Source organism: Schistocerca serialis, chromosome 7 (genome assembly GCF_023864345.2).
Source record: "Schistocerca serialis cubense isolate TAMUIC-IGC-003099 chromosome 7, iqSchSeri2.2, whole genome shotgun sequence".
Classification (NCBI taxonomy): domain Eukaryota; kingdom Metazoa; phylum Arthropoda; class Insecta; order Orthoptera; family Acrididae; genus Schistocerca; species Schistocerca serialis.
In genome coordinates, this window is record NC_064644.1 from 272,578,123 (window position 1) to 272,594,008 (window position 15,886).

General features: G+C 41.5%; 1 protein-coding gene across 1 annotated transcript in view; it reads left to right on the forward strand.

The window, feature by feature from the left end:
- LOC126412861 (zinc finger protein 354B-like) overlaps nucleotides 1–15,886 on the forward strand; it is a 147,880-nt gene that overhangs the window by 70,708 nt on the left and 61,286 nt on the right. The window contains exon 6 of the mRNA XM_050082727.1: nucleotides 5,741–6,224. Within this exon, the coding sequence (XP_049938684.1) occupies nucleotides 5,741–6,224 (484 nt within the window). The remainder of the gene's footprint in view (nucleotides 1–5,740; nucleotides 6,225–15,886) is intronic.

Here is a 15,886-nt window from a genome sequence, read left to right on the forward strand (position 1 = left end):
TATGCATGAGCAGACAGGAGCTCTGTGTTGTAGGTTAGTAGTTTTTGCTAAAATTCCTACCTAATTTCAATTTGGAAATCATTTTATAACATGTATTGTGCAGACTTTCTACTTTGAGTACAAAAAATTTAAAATCATTATTTTGCATAGTATTGCCAATTTGCAGGCGAAGTAAATGCATCACTGTTGTTGTGAGATAATGGTTTAGTTCCAATCATCATCACTGCCTTTGGGTCCTTGTTGGAGGGTAACATGTAACTACATTACTTCAGTTATTAGGGCTGGCGTGGTGACCCAACTTGCAAGTCATGCATTAGTTTTGGCTCATTGGAGTTTTCCATAGCAACATAATTAGAAATTAAGTATGTTGAAATTGTCATTATTTTGGGAAAAGGGGGAATGAGCTTGTGCTTGGAGCTACAAGAGATGGAAATATGGAAAAGTTACTAGAAGAAAATGTAGTAGGAAGAACTGAAAGTATATGTGCCGTACCAATTTCTCCTCCCTCAATCAAAGCTTTACCTATGTATCCCATAGTAGTGAACTATTGAGACAAATGCAAAGAAGTTATATTTGCAACTTGTATAGAACACTGATAACAGTACTGCCCAGACGGCAAGCACATTAGAAGAGCAGCTACCCTACTCAAAGTTAACAACTCTCTTCTCAAGAGAGAAAACTGAGGAGAGAGAGGCATCATAGAAACGCATTATAGGAGTGTGTGACCTAAAGATTGATCATTTCTGAACGCTTTGATTAGATTCCAAAAGTAGTAGCTTTGCAGTAGTAGGTACCTGGAAAAGGAGAGGGTAAAGCTTCCAAATTGTGCTAAAGAAATAAAAAAAATTCGAAACTTTAATGTCTAGGTGTAACAAAGGGATATCAACAATGTAGGAAAAGATAGGTTGCTACTTACTGTAAAGATGACACGTTAAGTTGCAGACATGCACAATTGAAATATACTTGCACAAAGCATACATAACTGCCAACTCCAGCAGTTCGGATCAGAAGGTCAATAAAGGGAGGGGGAAATGGTAACAGTGATTACCAGGCAGGATAAGGTATTGCAGTTACCAACACGTTTAAAGCTGAAGTGTCTATTTCTACTGCTTATATTGTCATAGAAACTTCAGCAATAGTGCTCCAAATTTTATATGTGGACCAGGAAAGTGGGGATTGTGTCTATAAAAATATTTGACCTGGTTTGCAGAAGATGCCATAGGACACAGCAAGTGTGGCCACTTAAATGCATAACTTCTGACAGCTTTCAAGATTGTATCTGCTGTGGTCCCGTATCGGTAGGTGTGACTTCTTTATTTATGTCACTGAGTCATATGGCGAGAAGGGCAGTGCATTAAAGACCGACTTAACCAGTAAAATAATTTTCAGACAATCATCAGTGTTTTCTCAAACCTTCTGTTCCTACATCACTTATGCAGGCCGGCCGGTGTGCCCGTGCGGTTCTAGGCGCTTCAGTCTGGAACCGCGTAACCGCTACGGTCGCAGGTTCGAATCCTGCCTCGGGCATGGATGTGTGTGATGTCCTTAGGTTAGTTAGGCTTAAGTAGTTCTGAGTTCTAGGGGACTGATGACCTCAGATGTTAAGTCCCATGGTGCTCAGAGCCATTTGAACCATTTTGAACTTATGCAGAACTAGTGAAGATACAAAAGTACAGTAAGTTTGATTCATTACTCCTTCTCTTTCTCCTACATCATCATCAATTCCTTAATATTGTACCTACCAGATCTTGTGCTGCATGCAAGCCCCCCCCCCCCCCCCCAAACACACCAAAATCCATGTTGTCAGTAATCATACAGGTAAGTGAGTAATTACAGTGATGCTAGAACAAAGGATCTACGACAGACAGAACTATGCTGGTTCTTGGGCTGCTGAACTTATGAGAGTTCTTTTTAGTTCCCTTTCTATCCACCACGTAGGATGTTAAGCAGGCAGAAAATTGATGACTCTTTTTTTTCTGCATTTGTGGACTTAAAAACTCACATTGTTTTGTGACCCATATCCTCCTATCTGCTACCATAACTGCAGATCTTAATCATATTGAATCCTACTTATGAAACCATAATTACACTTGCTGTAGCTTTTATAAGGACGTGATTTTATTAGATTTGCACTACATTCTTGTTCTTTTTTTGAGCTGGTTTCTTGTAGGGCTATGTCCAAAGGGTGAATAGGCTGCCTTATGCCAAACACTGCATTATTCAAGAATGAAAAACTTTATTCTTCATTACAGTAAGTGGATCAATAGTAATTATACCCATCAATATTTTAAACAACTTCAGTCAAAACAAAAAATAACTGAGTGTACTAAGGTCACCCCCCCCCCCCCCCCCCCCATGAACCATGGACCTTGCCGTTGGTGGGGAGGCTTGCGTGCCTCAGCGATACAGATAGCCGTACCGTAGGTGCAACCACAACGGAGGGGTATCTGTTGAGTGCTACAGAAGAATGCTGAAGATTAGATGGGTAGATCATGTAACTAATGAGGAAGTATTGAATAGGATTGGGGAGAAGAGAAGTTTGTGGCACAACTTGACCAGAAGAAGGGATCGGTTGGTAGGGCATGTTCTGAGGCATCAAGGGATCACCAATTTAGTATTGGAGGGCAGCGTGGAGGGTAAAAATCGTAGAGGGAGACCACGAGATGAATACACTAAGCAGATTCAGAAGGATGTAGGTTGCAGTAGTTACTGGGAGATGAAAAAGCTTGCACAGGATAGAGTAGCATGGAGAGCTGCATCAAACCAGTCTCAGGACCGAAGACCACAACAACAACAACAACTAAGGTCACTGGATGTGCAGGGAATGTCAGGATGTAGGAAAAATACGTTGGGACAAGGAAAAGTATAGCTACTAATTCCTCAGAAAACAACTGTTGACATGTTGAAGGAAGATCCAGGATGAAATGTAAATAAGTGTAGGAGGCTGGAGCACTACTCAAGTATCTCGTCATCAACACCTCTTCTCTTCATTGAGTCCTTATATACAGAGTGTAAACGATAATAGTTTACAATGTACCGCAGTGGCGTAGAAGAAGGTGAAAGAAACAGTTTGGTATAAGACACTAGTAGTCCATTGAGATGAGAAACAATCTCTAATTGGCCTACAAAAGCCACCAAGATACAGTGCCTGATGCTGCATAAAATTTTTATTATCTTCTCTCCTCTTATGCCAATGGCTTAGTCGTACTCTTACCGGTTGTAAAATAGTCATTTGTATAAATTTGATGTCACCATTTTGTGAATTTTAACATTGAAGTTCGCCCCGATAGCTGAGTAGTCAGCGCGATGGAATGCCATGCAAAGGGGCCCGGGTTCAATTCCTCGCTGGGTCGGAGATTTTCTCTTCACGGGGACTGGGTGTTGTGTCATCATCATCTCATCCCCAGCGACGCGCAACTCACCAAAGTGGCGTCAACTCAAAAGAGTTACACTAGGCGACCTGCCTACCTGACGGGAGGCCCTTGCCACACGACATTTCAATTTCAGCAGAGTAAAATTAACAAATGGTTTTGTTTCTCTGACCTTACTACGAGACAGCTCGAATTAGAGAGATGATTAGTTTTTGCGTAACTTGTTGAGAATCAGTTTTCTTTCACTGCCCTCACAGTACAGGTTAACTTCCTAATGTTAAGGAAAGCCAGAGGCTGAGATGATATTAAAAATCTCATGGTATGTATATGCACCACATCTTAAGTGGCTTTTGTAGGCCAATTTGAGGTAGTTTTCTTTATTGATAGACCACAAATGACCTTTATCAGATTTTTCAGTTTATCATTTATACCTTTTAGATGTTTAGCTATTACGAGGGCAGTTCAATAAGTAATGCAACACATTTTTTTTCTCGGCCAATTTTGGTTGAAAAAACCGGAAATTTCTTGTGGAATATTTTCAAACATTCCCGCTTCGTCTCGTATAGTTTCATTGACTTCCGACAGGTGGCAGCGCTGTACGGAGCTGTTAAAATGGCGTCTGTAATGGATGTGCGTTGCAAACAACGGACAGTGATCGAGTTTCTTTTGGCGGAAAACCAGGGCATCTCAGATATTCATAGGCGCTTGCAGAATGTCTACGGTGATCTGGCAGTGGACAAAAGCACGGTGAGTTGTTGGGCAAAGCGTGTGTCATCATCGCTGCAAGGTCAAGGAAGACTGTCTGATCTCCCGCATGCGGGCCGGCCGTGCACAGCTGTGACTCCTGCAATGGCGGAGCGTGCGAACACACTCGTTCGAGATGATCGACGGATCACCATCAAACAACTCAGTGCTCAACTTGACATCTCTGTTGGTAGTGCTGTCACAATTGTTCACCAGTTGGGATATTCAAAGGTTTGTTCCCGCTGGGTCCCTCGTTGTCTAACCGAACACCATAAAGAGCAAAGGAGAACCATCTGTGCGGAATTGCTTGCTCGTCATGTGGCTGAGGGTGACAATTTCTTGTCAAAGATTGTTACAGGCGATGAAACATGGGTTCATCACTTTGAACCTGAAACAAAACGGCAATGAATGGAGTGGCGCCACACCCACTCCCCTACCAAGAAAAAGTTTAAAGCCATACCCTCAGCCGGTAAAGTCATGGTTACAGTCTTCTGGGACGCTGAAGGGGTTATTCTGTTCGATGTCCTTCCCCATGGTCAAACGATCAACTCTGAAGTGTATTGTGCTACTCTTCAGAAATTGAAGAAACGACTTCAGCGTGTTTGTAGGCACAAAAATCTGAACGAACTTCTCCTTCTTCATGACAACGCAAGACATCACACATGTCTTCGCACCCGAGAGGAGCTCACAAAACTTCAGTGGACTGTTCTTCCTCATGCACCCTACAGCCCCGATCTCGCATCGTCGGATTTCCATGTGTTTGGCCCAATGAAGGACGCAATCCGTGGGAGGCACTACGCGGATGATGAAGAAGTTATTGATGCAGTACGACGTTGGCTCCGACATCGACCAGTGGAATGGTACCGTGCAGGCATACAGGCCCTCATTTCAAGGTGGCGTAAGGCCGTAGCATTGAATGGAGATTACGTTGAAAAATAGTGTTGTGTAGCTAAAAGATTGGGGAATAACCTGGTGTATTTCAATGCTGAATAAAACAACCCCTGTTTCAGAAAAAAAATGTGTTGCATTACTTATTGAACTGCCCTCGTAATAGTTAAGAAAATGCTAACAAATTAGCAGTTGTAATTTGCAGGTACTTTATTGTACAAAATGTAATTAAGATGCCAAAGTATATCTTTGTGTCATGGCTCAATATAAAATGTCATTAAGCTGATTTTCTGGTGGAATTAAGTTATGTAAGATCCCAAGATCAAATATCTTTTATAGTAAAGAGTTTGATATTTTGTTATAAATCTTGGGAATTTATTTACACTGATTCCAATGTCTTGATGTTACTCCAAGAGTCCTATTTCATGTGACATGACATTTAATGTAAATCTGAAAGTAAAAAAGCTGCATGAGAAAAGTACCAATTTTTCACCTTTATTGATGCACATGCACTTTTTTTTTACTTTTATTTTTATTACTGAAGAAAAATTTATATTTGTTAGTTATTAATTAGTTTGTAAATTACTGTAGCATGCAAGAAACACTACTAGAGGTTTTGAATTATTTTATCAGTAGCAGGAGTTTTTATGCTTTGCCTGGACCACTCTTGCATGCTTGCACTACCTTAACCTGTACCCTGCCATCACATGACATTTTTCCCATGTTGCCTCTCACAGCTGGTACCACCATGTTGGCAGTGGTGATTGGTACCGTGAAGATGAACTGACAGCAGCTGAGGCAGATCTTCATGAAATTGAAGACTCTTTGGCGTGTGAATTGTGCGGTGATGTTTTCACAAGCAAAGAATTGGTGGCAGAACATGTACGCCGTGATCATCTCGACATGCCTCCACCGCCCCCACCAGATGCTCACAGTGATCCAGATGGTGAAGCTGAAGCAGATGGAGAGGATCCAGACAATCCCCCAGCACCAGATCCTGGTCCTGCCAACGAGACCTCTGCCCCCGCATCGAACGGCACAACAGGTGGAAAGCGAAGACCCAAGAGATCACGAAGAGAACTTCAGTTAACGTGCCCTGAATGCTTTAGGAGATTTAATCACCGAAACTCTTTGGTATATCACCTTCGATCACATTCTGGTGAAAGGCCGCACCAATGTGAAGTCTGTGGAAAGAGTTTCTTTGCTGCAAGTGCACTAAAGGTAAGTGTCTTAAAATCATGTAAATATGCTTTTAATGGGGATTTTGAAAGAAGCAGACAATTGTGTTTACAATGTAGAACTTCTACAAATCTTACATGGTTTACTTTGTGCATTATTCTTTATTAAGCAAACCAGTTGTGCATTCATTTCTGTTGAGCTTCTATTCGGAAAAGTCAGTGACATGTATGACAGCAATCATCTCTTCATTTATAGTACACAATATTTCAGTCATGTGAATGGAAGTGTACATATTTTATATTGGGTTTTGATTTTAATTCCTAAGATTACAGCATCTATTTTATTTTTGAAAATGTAATATAATTGGAGAGATAAAAATATCTACTTACCAAGTGGCGGCATGAGAAAAACGCATATAAAAGTTAAAGAAATGTGCAAATTTTTGGAGGCAGTAGCTTTTTCTTCTGGCAAAAGGCTTGAAGGGGATGGAAGAGGCATGAATGAAAAGAACTGGTGAGATTTAGGGAATGGGGAGAGGTTCAAAAAAGTCGCCCAGAACCCAGGGTCAGGGCAAAGATGGGATGAGAAGGAAAGACAGATTGTTGGGTTCTGCACTGAACAATATTTGAAAACATGAGAGCTTAAAGGTGGAAGATAGGGTAATAAGCAAGGCAGAGATTACTGACAAAACATTGTGCAAGAGTTAATAAGAGCAGAAAGCTAAATGCATTACATGTGGTAGATGTAGTAGTGGAGAAAAATAGTCTGGTCAGAAAATAAAAGATATAAAAAACTAAAAGGGAATGAAAAAATGAATGGTTACTGAGAAGAAATGCTGGGATCAAGTAAATTAGAGAAAATAATTCACATAAATTAATCCCACATAGGTGGTGAGAACCAAGGATGTGTAACATCAGTTCTTGCTTGTGGAGTTACGAGAAAGTTGCCATTTCTTTGGGCAGAGCATCCGGATGATGTGTTTTCCGTAATGTTGACTTCATCCACACCAAGGGTTAGTTATACACTTCTGTTTGCAATAATCCTATAAACAAACAACAGTACATACATTTTGACAGTTGCCATTTCTTCTCTGTCAAACATCATTTGCCCTCCCCACACAGTCTTGGCGTTCGAGTCAACCATGTTTGTCCATATGCAGACTCTTAACAGCAATACACCACTATTCTCATTTCAGCCTTCACCGGACGTAATTACCTCACCAGCCTAGTTCAAAAGCAGATTTACTGGGACATTGCATCCAATCCTGGCACCACTGATGCCTCCAAAAACAACTATTAAATACACCTCTCATCACCCAGTATTATCCTAGTCTTGAATGTATTAACTAGTTACTTCTGCAATGTTATGTGGAATGAGGTCCATTCTGTCCAACATTCTGCACCTATTTCCCTATCCTATGTCTCCTACCCTTGTGACCATCCCCACTGTAAGACTAAATACCACGCCAGCACCACCTTTACCAGCCTTGTAACTGGCAAAACATGTTATCAAGCAGAGAGCCAACTACGAAATGACGCATATCATGTACCCTGTGTTATATAAACACTGTTCAGCCTTCTGCATTGGTCTGATTACAACCAGGCTATCATGTAGGATGAGTGGGCATAGACAAAGGTTGTTTGCTGGAAACACACAGTATCCTGTTGCATAGCATGCTCTGCAATGTGACAGTTGTGACCTAAGTGCATGTTTCGCCACTTGTGCCATCTGGATTCTTTCCCCAAAGACCAGTTTCTCAGAATTCCACTGGTGGGAACTGGTTATGACTTATCCTGGATTCTCACCACCCACTTGTCGTTAATTTGTGTTGATCATTTTCTCCCATTTCCTTGGTCGGAACATTTCTTCTCAGTAGCTGTTCAGTTCTTCATTCCCTTTTAGTTTCCTATATCTTTTTTTTCTTCTTATTTTCTGACCTGACCATTTTTCCTAGCCCTCCGCCCTCCCCCTCTGCCCCTACCCCTCCCTCACCTCTACTGCATGTAACGCAGTTAGCTTTCAGCTCTTACTAACTTTTGCATGTTTTGTCAGTAACCTCTATCTTGCTTGTTAGCCTATCTTGTAACTTTAAGCTCTCAGGTTTTCAAATCTTGTCTGGTGCAGTCCCCAACAGTCAGTCTTTCCTTTATCCTGTCCAGTAAGTCCCCCTAGAAGTTTATGAACTCTCCCCTTTTCCTAAACATCACCAATCCTTTTCCTTCTTCCCTCTTCCTTTCACTTCAACTACTCTGCCAGAAGGAGGAGTCACTGGCTGCGAAAGCATGTACATTTCTTTACATCTACATACACTCATGCTCATAGTCCGCAGCCCGTGGTCTTGCGGTTGCGTTCTCGCTTCCCACGCACAGGGTCCCGGGTTCGATTCCCGACGGGGCCAGGGATTTTCTCTGCCTCGTGATGACTGGGTGTTGTGTGTCTTTCATCATCATTTCATCCCCATCGACACGCAAGTCGCCAAAGCAGCGTCAACTCGAAAGACTTGCACCAGGGGAACGGTCTACCCGACGGGAGGCCCTAGCTACACGGCATTTCCATTTTTTCATGCTCATAAATTAAGGATAATTGCAGAATGTGGTGCCACACAACGTGGCACAAACACAAAACTGGCGCTAATAGCATAGGCACATAGGGAACACAAACGACACAGATCTGTAAGTCCACGGTATTGGTGATAAGTTGAGAAAACCGTCCCGAAACACGTGCTACAAAACGTCACTGTTTCCTGTGCATGTACGCCAACGTCAATATGGGATATTATCACCATGCACACGCACACAGGCCGCCCAATGGGTTGGCATACTCTGGATCAGGTGGTTGAGCAGCTGCTGGGGTATAGCCTCCCATTCTTGCACCAGTGCCTGTCGGAGCTCCTGAAGTGTCATAGGGGTTCAAAGACGTGCAGCGATACATTGACCGAGAGCATCCCAGACGTGCTCGGCAGGGTTTAGGTCTGGAGAACAGGAAGGCCACTCCATTCACCTGATATCTTCTGTTTCAAAGTAGTCCTCCACAATGGCAGCTCGGTGGGGCCATGCGTTATCATCCATCAGAAGGAAGGTGGGACCCACTGCAACCCTGAAAACCTGCAACCCAGACATACTGGTGCAAAATGAGATCCCGATACACCTGACCTGCTACAGTTCCTCTGTCAAAGTCATGCAGGGATGTACACACACCAATCATAATCCCACCCCACACCATTGAACCACGACCTCCGTGCAGGTCCCTTTCAAGACATTAAGGGGTTGGTATTTGGTTCCTGGTTCATGCCAGATGAAAACCCAGCAAGAATCACTGTTCAGACTATATCTGTACTCATCTGTGAACGTAACCTGGGACCACTGTTCCAAGGACCATGTACTGTGTTCTTGATACCAGGATTTATGGGCTCTCCTGTGACCAGGGGTCAGTGGAATGCACGTTGCAGGTCTCCAGGCGAATAAACCATGTCTGTTCAGTCGTCTGTAGACTGTGTGTCTGGAGACAACTGTTCCAGTGGCTGCGGTAAGGTTTTGAGGAAGGCTACCTGCAGTACTACATGGCTGAATGCGGGTACTGATGGTGAGATATCGGTCTTCTTGTGGTGTTGTACCCTGTGGACATCCCATACTGTAGTGCCAGGACACGTTTCCTGTCTGCTGGAATTGTTGCCATAATCTTGAGATCACCTTTTGTGGCACACAGAGGGCCCGTGCTACGACCTGCTGTGTTTGACCAGCCTCCAGTTGCCCTAGTATTCTGCCGCTCATAACGTCATCAATATGTGTTCTTTGAGCCATTTTCAACACACAGTTACCATTAGTATGTCAGGAAACATCTGCAGGCTTAGTTGCTGCACCATACTCTGACATGCACCAACACACCTCAGCGTACGTGGACTGCCGCCAGCGCCACTGTGCGACGACTGCAGATCAAATGTACCACATGTTCGTACCCCGAGGTGATTTAAACCCGCAAACTGCCCACCAGAGTGTTGTTTCACCATTTAACAGCATTATCCTTAATTTATGAGCATGGGCGTAGATACTCTGAAAGCCACTGTATGGTGTGTAGCAGAGGGTGGCTTTAACTTTTATGTATGTTATCTCCTGCTGCCATTTGGTTAGTAGATATTTTTATATATCCAATTATATTAATACCTATTTTATTGTATCACATCCAGTCTTTATCCTTACATAAAGTGAAAACTTACACACACACACACACACACACACACACACACACACACACACACACACACACAGAACTGAGAAAACCTTAAGGTTGGTTTGAACAGTGACATTGCTTTGCCTTCATCAGACTTTTGAACTGACTTATCCAGAGTCAGATAACAGTTACATGAGAATTTTAATTTTAATCTGGACACTGGTGCAGTGTGGTTTTTTCATATTTGCAAATCATTGTCAAGGGGCGAAGGAAATAGTAAGTGACTTTTGGTGTGGCTCTCAGCCAACAGGTTGTAAACACATTCACTGGGTGTAACAAAATGATGCTATCAATCTTCTAAGAGTTCTAGAGGGTTTCTTATCCATACCCAGAAACTTCATCCAGTGTCTGCATTATACGGTTCAACACCTACCACAATGCCACTTCTTCAGCAGCAGATGAACTGTATGTTGATGGACTGCAAGCAGAATATCTCACAATGGGCCTGTTATGAGTCACAACGTCATGTGGTATCAAACGTGCCTCTGGTTGTCGCAGCAACATTGTAGAGGCTGCTAAGTGCAGCGGCAGAATAGACATCTATATACAAACTAAGATTTGCTGTCTAAGAAATGGATGACATTTCCAGAGATATCTTCTTTGTCTGAATTTGTTTTTCAGCACATCGTCTACAGCCATTTGAAATTTGTCAGTGTTAATCTGTTACATCCTATGTACACTGCCATTTACATTTAGGATAAATGAAGTTTACCCATAGGAGAGGGCCAGAATTGGCTTTATAGTGGCCATTTTGAATTAATGGACCTAGATAACATTTACAATAATGTCGGAACCCATCATAATAACTAATATTATACCAGACGACTCTCCTAAGAGTTATCAGGCGCGTAGTCTCTGGTGTTTTGGCAGATACTTGCAATTTCAATTTTGCGTTACTTAGCTTGAATCAGCCCCAACAATTACTGCCCATCACATCTTTCATGCGGTGCCCAGTGTCATCAGAAAGCATTAATTTGTTTCTCATTACAAAAAAATGTATTTGTAAATTGGAAGACTGAACAGCCATCCAGCAGCAACTCAGTAGTGCTGCACACTTGCCAGTAGCATCAGTGTGGACTAGGGCGTGCTGTCACTGTTGGAGTGATGGTTATTCTTAGAGTTTTCTTGTCCCTGTTAATAGAAATCGATAAAACAAATATCCAGGTTCCATACGCCCCGGGACAACTGGGAAATCAGGGAAAAACCCAGGAATTTTTCAGAATTCTGGAAAGTTTCCATTGTTTTCACTTTTAGTTAATTTTTGTCATTTTAACTGGTAAGAACTGATAATCTAACAAAGATTATTACATTATCCTGCTGTTGCAGAATAATACTGCAGCAATAAAACTTAAACAAGAGGAAAAAACCAAAATAAAACTTTAGTTGCAAAGGAAATGCGCCATTTACAACAATAAAACACTGTGCACACACAAGCTTCTGCCAACAGCAAAATGTGTCAAAAGCCTTTGGACGAAGACTATGCAATACTTCGTAATAACAAACTGCTTTAGATGAGCATGGCAACTGTTTACATTAGGTTCACTTGATCAGTTGCCAGCGGGCCATGCACGTGAGCAGTTGAATCCCATAGGAACAATAGCTTCTCCTGCTTCTGGCTACTTCAAGTGTGGCTGTTAGCTTTATCGTCAGTAGCACCAAGCAACCAGATGCTAACCGTAAAAATTTATCTGGTCCACCCAAGCTGCCAGATTCGCGCAAAGCAGGAAGGGATGGGGGTGAGGGGGTAGTCTCCATGGTACCCTTGTTTACTTTCAGCGATTTTGCTGTTTCCTCTTCGTTTACAGTTCCCATGTCAAATGTAAACAAAATAGATTTCTGTGGCCGGGAGCTATCAAGTGAATTAAAATAGATTCACATAATTACGGAAGGCAAAAATACATAATTAGTCTCAGATTACTGATTTTATTTTGTTTCCACATTTTTGGCAGTCAAGCATTAATCTCCTTGCCAAACAATGACATATTTTTTTTGTCAGTTTACTAAAGAAATTTGGCTTGTATTACTATTTTCCTCTGAGGCAGTCAATTTATTTGAAACAAAATGTTTCATTCCATAGTATTGGCTAGTTCCAATTGTTCACCGAATTTTGAGTGCATGTTTTCATCTTCTGGCATGTGTGGCATTATGCCATAATAAAGAACCAAACATGAGGTAGTACAGTACTGGTACTCCAAGACAATTTACATCCCTAAAACCACACTGAAGAGCTTAATATCAGGTTGTGGCCTACTTCATTGTGAATCTGGACGTACGAATGTTCACTTCAAGCCTAATTATGCATTTTAGTATGGTTTACGAAATTCTGATGCTCTTGGAGTATCCTTTGACGTCCTGTTTCTTTTATGACTTAATGTGAGGTCTCTTAATGCTCTATACGTACGAACATAGGGACTTCGTACGTCATTGTAGCTGTGCACATGCAGTAACATGTGTTTTCTGGCGCTCTCTGGCAACTGTTGAAAACTTATTGCTAACAGGTCTCGGGAAAATATTATGGATGTTGGTTTGAAAAGTGTTACTTTCCAAGTATATTTCCTATTTCCTTTCACGCAAGATGGATTATGTTACATGTGAGAATGTCTGATGAATTTCTTAAATTACAGAGTGTTTGACTCTCCTTTAAAACTTAACACTTTGAGGACCACCCATTTAGAAGAATTTCTAGCCCAGAAGACAAGACATTTATGTCATTATTTTAAATTTTATTGGCATATTTGTGTGACATATCTTAAAGTGTAACACACACAAAAAGACCATTATTACAAGTGAAAACATAGCGTCTCTTGTAGCTTATTAATCTTAGAGACCAATATTGAAGTGAGCTTAGCTCTTCTTATAGCTATACTAAGTATGTTTATATAAACCATTAACTTTTCCTCTACTTAACAGTGATGTTGCTACTGACTGACTACACAATGTATCCTATGCTCTAAATATCTGCTGTCATTGGCTGGTGAGGTCACGTGACATGAGCTATGATTGGCTTACAAAAAGGCATCACAATCTCGATTTCAGTGCTTCAGAAACTAACGTGCTGTATTTGGTGGAATTTGAATATATACTCCATAATATGAAAATATGCAGTGTACATGTTGTTACACATCAAAGATCTGTCCAAAAACTTTTTTTCCTGTGTTTCGTTTCCTTAAGTGCTGGGAAGTTCTACGCCGGTATATAAAACATTAACCTTTTAAAAGATTGGTAAGTTTTACAGTTCCAAGGGAATGGATACTATCACTTAACACAGAAAAAGATACTATCACTTAATGTGGAAAAAGTATATTTTCGCATGGGAAAAAGTGTATATGTTAACAGAGAAATCCAAGAAAAATCTGGGAACTTTTTTCCTTGTCTGCGTATACTCTCTGATATCACACTAGACTAATCTAGGATCACTCTATTGAAAGGGTGTGTAAAATACTGCTTTAAAAATAATTTTGCTTCTAAAGCGAAACCAATCGACGCTTTCCTTCCACACTGGGCCTCACATGAAAGATGTAATGAGCATTATTTGTTTGGGCTGAGTCCGGGTACACAATGCAAAAATGAAATTGCAAATATCTGCTGAAACACCAGAGAAAATTTGCCTGATGACTCTTAGGAGACACACCCTGCATAAAACTTCTCAGATTAAAACTATGTTTTAAACTGGGACTCGAACTGGGGACCTTTGCTTTTTGCAGGCAAGTGCACTACCAGCTGAGCTACCCAAGCATGACTCAAGAGCTGTCCTCGCAACTTTACTTCCCAGTACCCGGTGTCCTAGCTTCCAAACTTTACAGAAGTTCTGCGAAACTTGTGGGACAAGCACTCCTGGGAGAAAGGAAACTGCAGAGATATGGCTTAGCCACAGCCTGGGGGATATTGCCAGAATGAAATTTTCACTCTGCAGCATAGTGTGCACTGATATGAAACTTCCTGGCAGATTAAAACTGTACGTCAAATTGAGACTCGAACTCAGGACCTTTGCCTTTTGTGGGCAAGTAGTCAAGCACTTACCTGTGAAAAGTAAAGGTCCCGACTTTGAGACTCAGTCCGGCACACTGTTTTCATCTGCCAGGAAGTTTCATATCATTGCACACTCTGTTTCAGAGTGAATACTTAATTCTGGACACCCTGTACAGGCTATAAGTGTCCATCGCCCCCTCCCCTCCCCTCCCCTTCTTCTGCCACTCCCTAATGTCCTGCAACCAAGCACTCGTGCGCACGCGTACACACACACACACACACACACACACACACACACACACACACACACACACACACAGAATTATTGGCTAGGTGACGTGTTCCTTTTACTTTTTTGTATGTCTATAAATGCATAATTTATTGAAATTGAAACCATAATGAAAGTAGTGGCAGTGTGTTTCATAGTGCACACCTTAGAAATAAAAAATCTGGTGCACGGTAACATTCAGTACTGCTTTGCTCCATCTTCTATATTGTAAGATGCTTGGATCCTTCTTGACATACCCTCTACAATGTTGTTGAGGCATTACTGCTCAAAACAGCTCCACTCTAAATGACGGCTTCTTGAAATCACCTGGTGTGAAAGGGGGAGTGTGGTTTCTGTGATGGCTCACTTCAAGTTTCAACAATTTCCCAAGTTAGGTTCATGTCAGCAGATGCCGCAGGCCATTACATTTCCTGTCTCGTGGAGGAAGGAGTTTGCTAGATGGTTATAGTGCACTTATGTGTTTAATCATCTTGAAAGACAAGTTCATCAGCAAGAATTCTCTCTTGATACCACAAAGCACTCAAATTACTTTTCATAACCTTGTGGTATAACATATCATTTTGGGGAAAGTGATGTGTTACCCTATGTCTTCCTGCCTGACAAATGATAGTTGCAGATTTAGCAAGTGATTTTTCTTATTAGTTAAGGGATAAGTTTCAACTCGCCTATTGCAGGTGAATGGAATAGCAAAGATCATCAAAATCACAGTGACGTCACTAAAAGTGAATGCAACAGTTGTTTGACAGATCTGTACAGAGATAGACTGATTATGTAGACAAGCATTGTCTGATAAAACTCTGTAAGTGAACTATGTGTGAAATGGTTGTGTGTTGTGACACATTGTGTATGAATAATTTACAAAGAAGAAATTGTCGTCATTTAGTAGAGTCTGAAGACTAATGTAACATTTCAGCCAGCACAGAAGATGATGTAATGGTGCAGATGCTACAACTATGAGATATAGACGTAGTTATTCTGACATTGGTTTGCAACACAGAAAGATGGAATTATTAAGCAATGGCAACTGAAATCTTTTTCACAATAAACCAACATAGAACACAACACATCATTCTAGCTCAGTTTCATGTAGGACTGAGTGAATTCTGGTGACCGTGTTTTCCTCAGTCCTATCACGGAACTGAGCCAGAACGAAGTGTTCCATTCCAGGTGTGTGCTAAGTAATTATGAAAAGATTTCGGCCACCGTTGCTTATTAATCT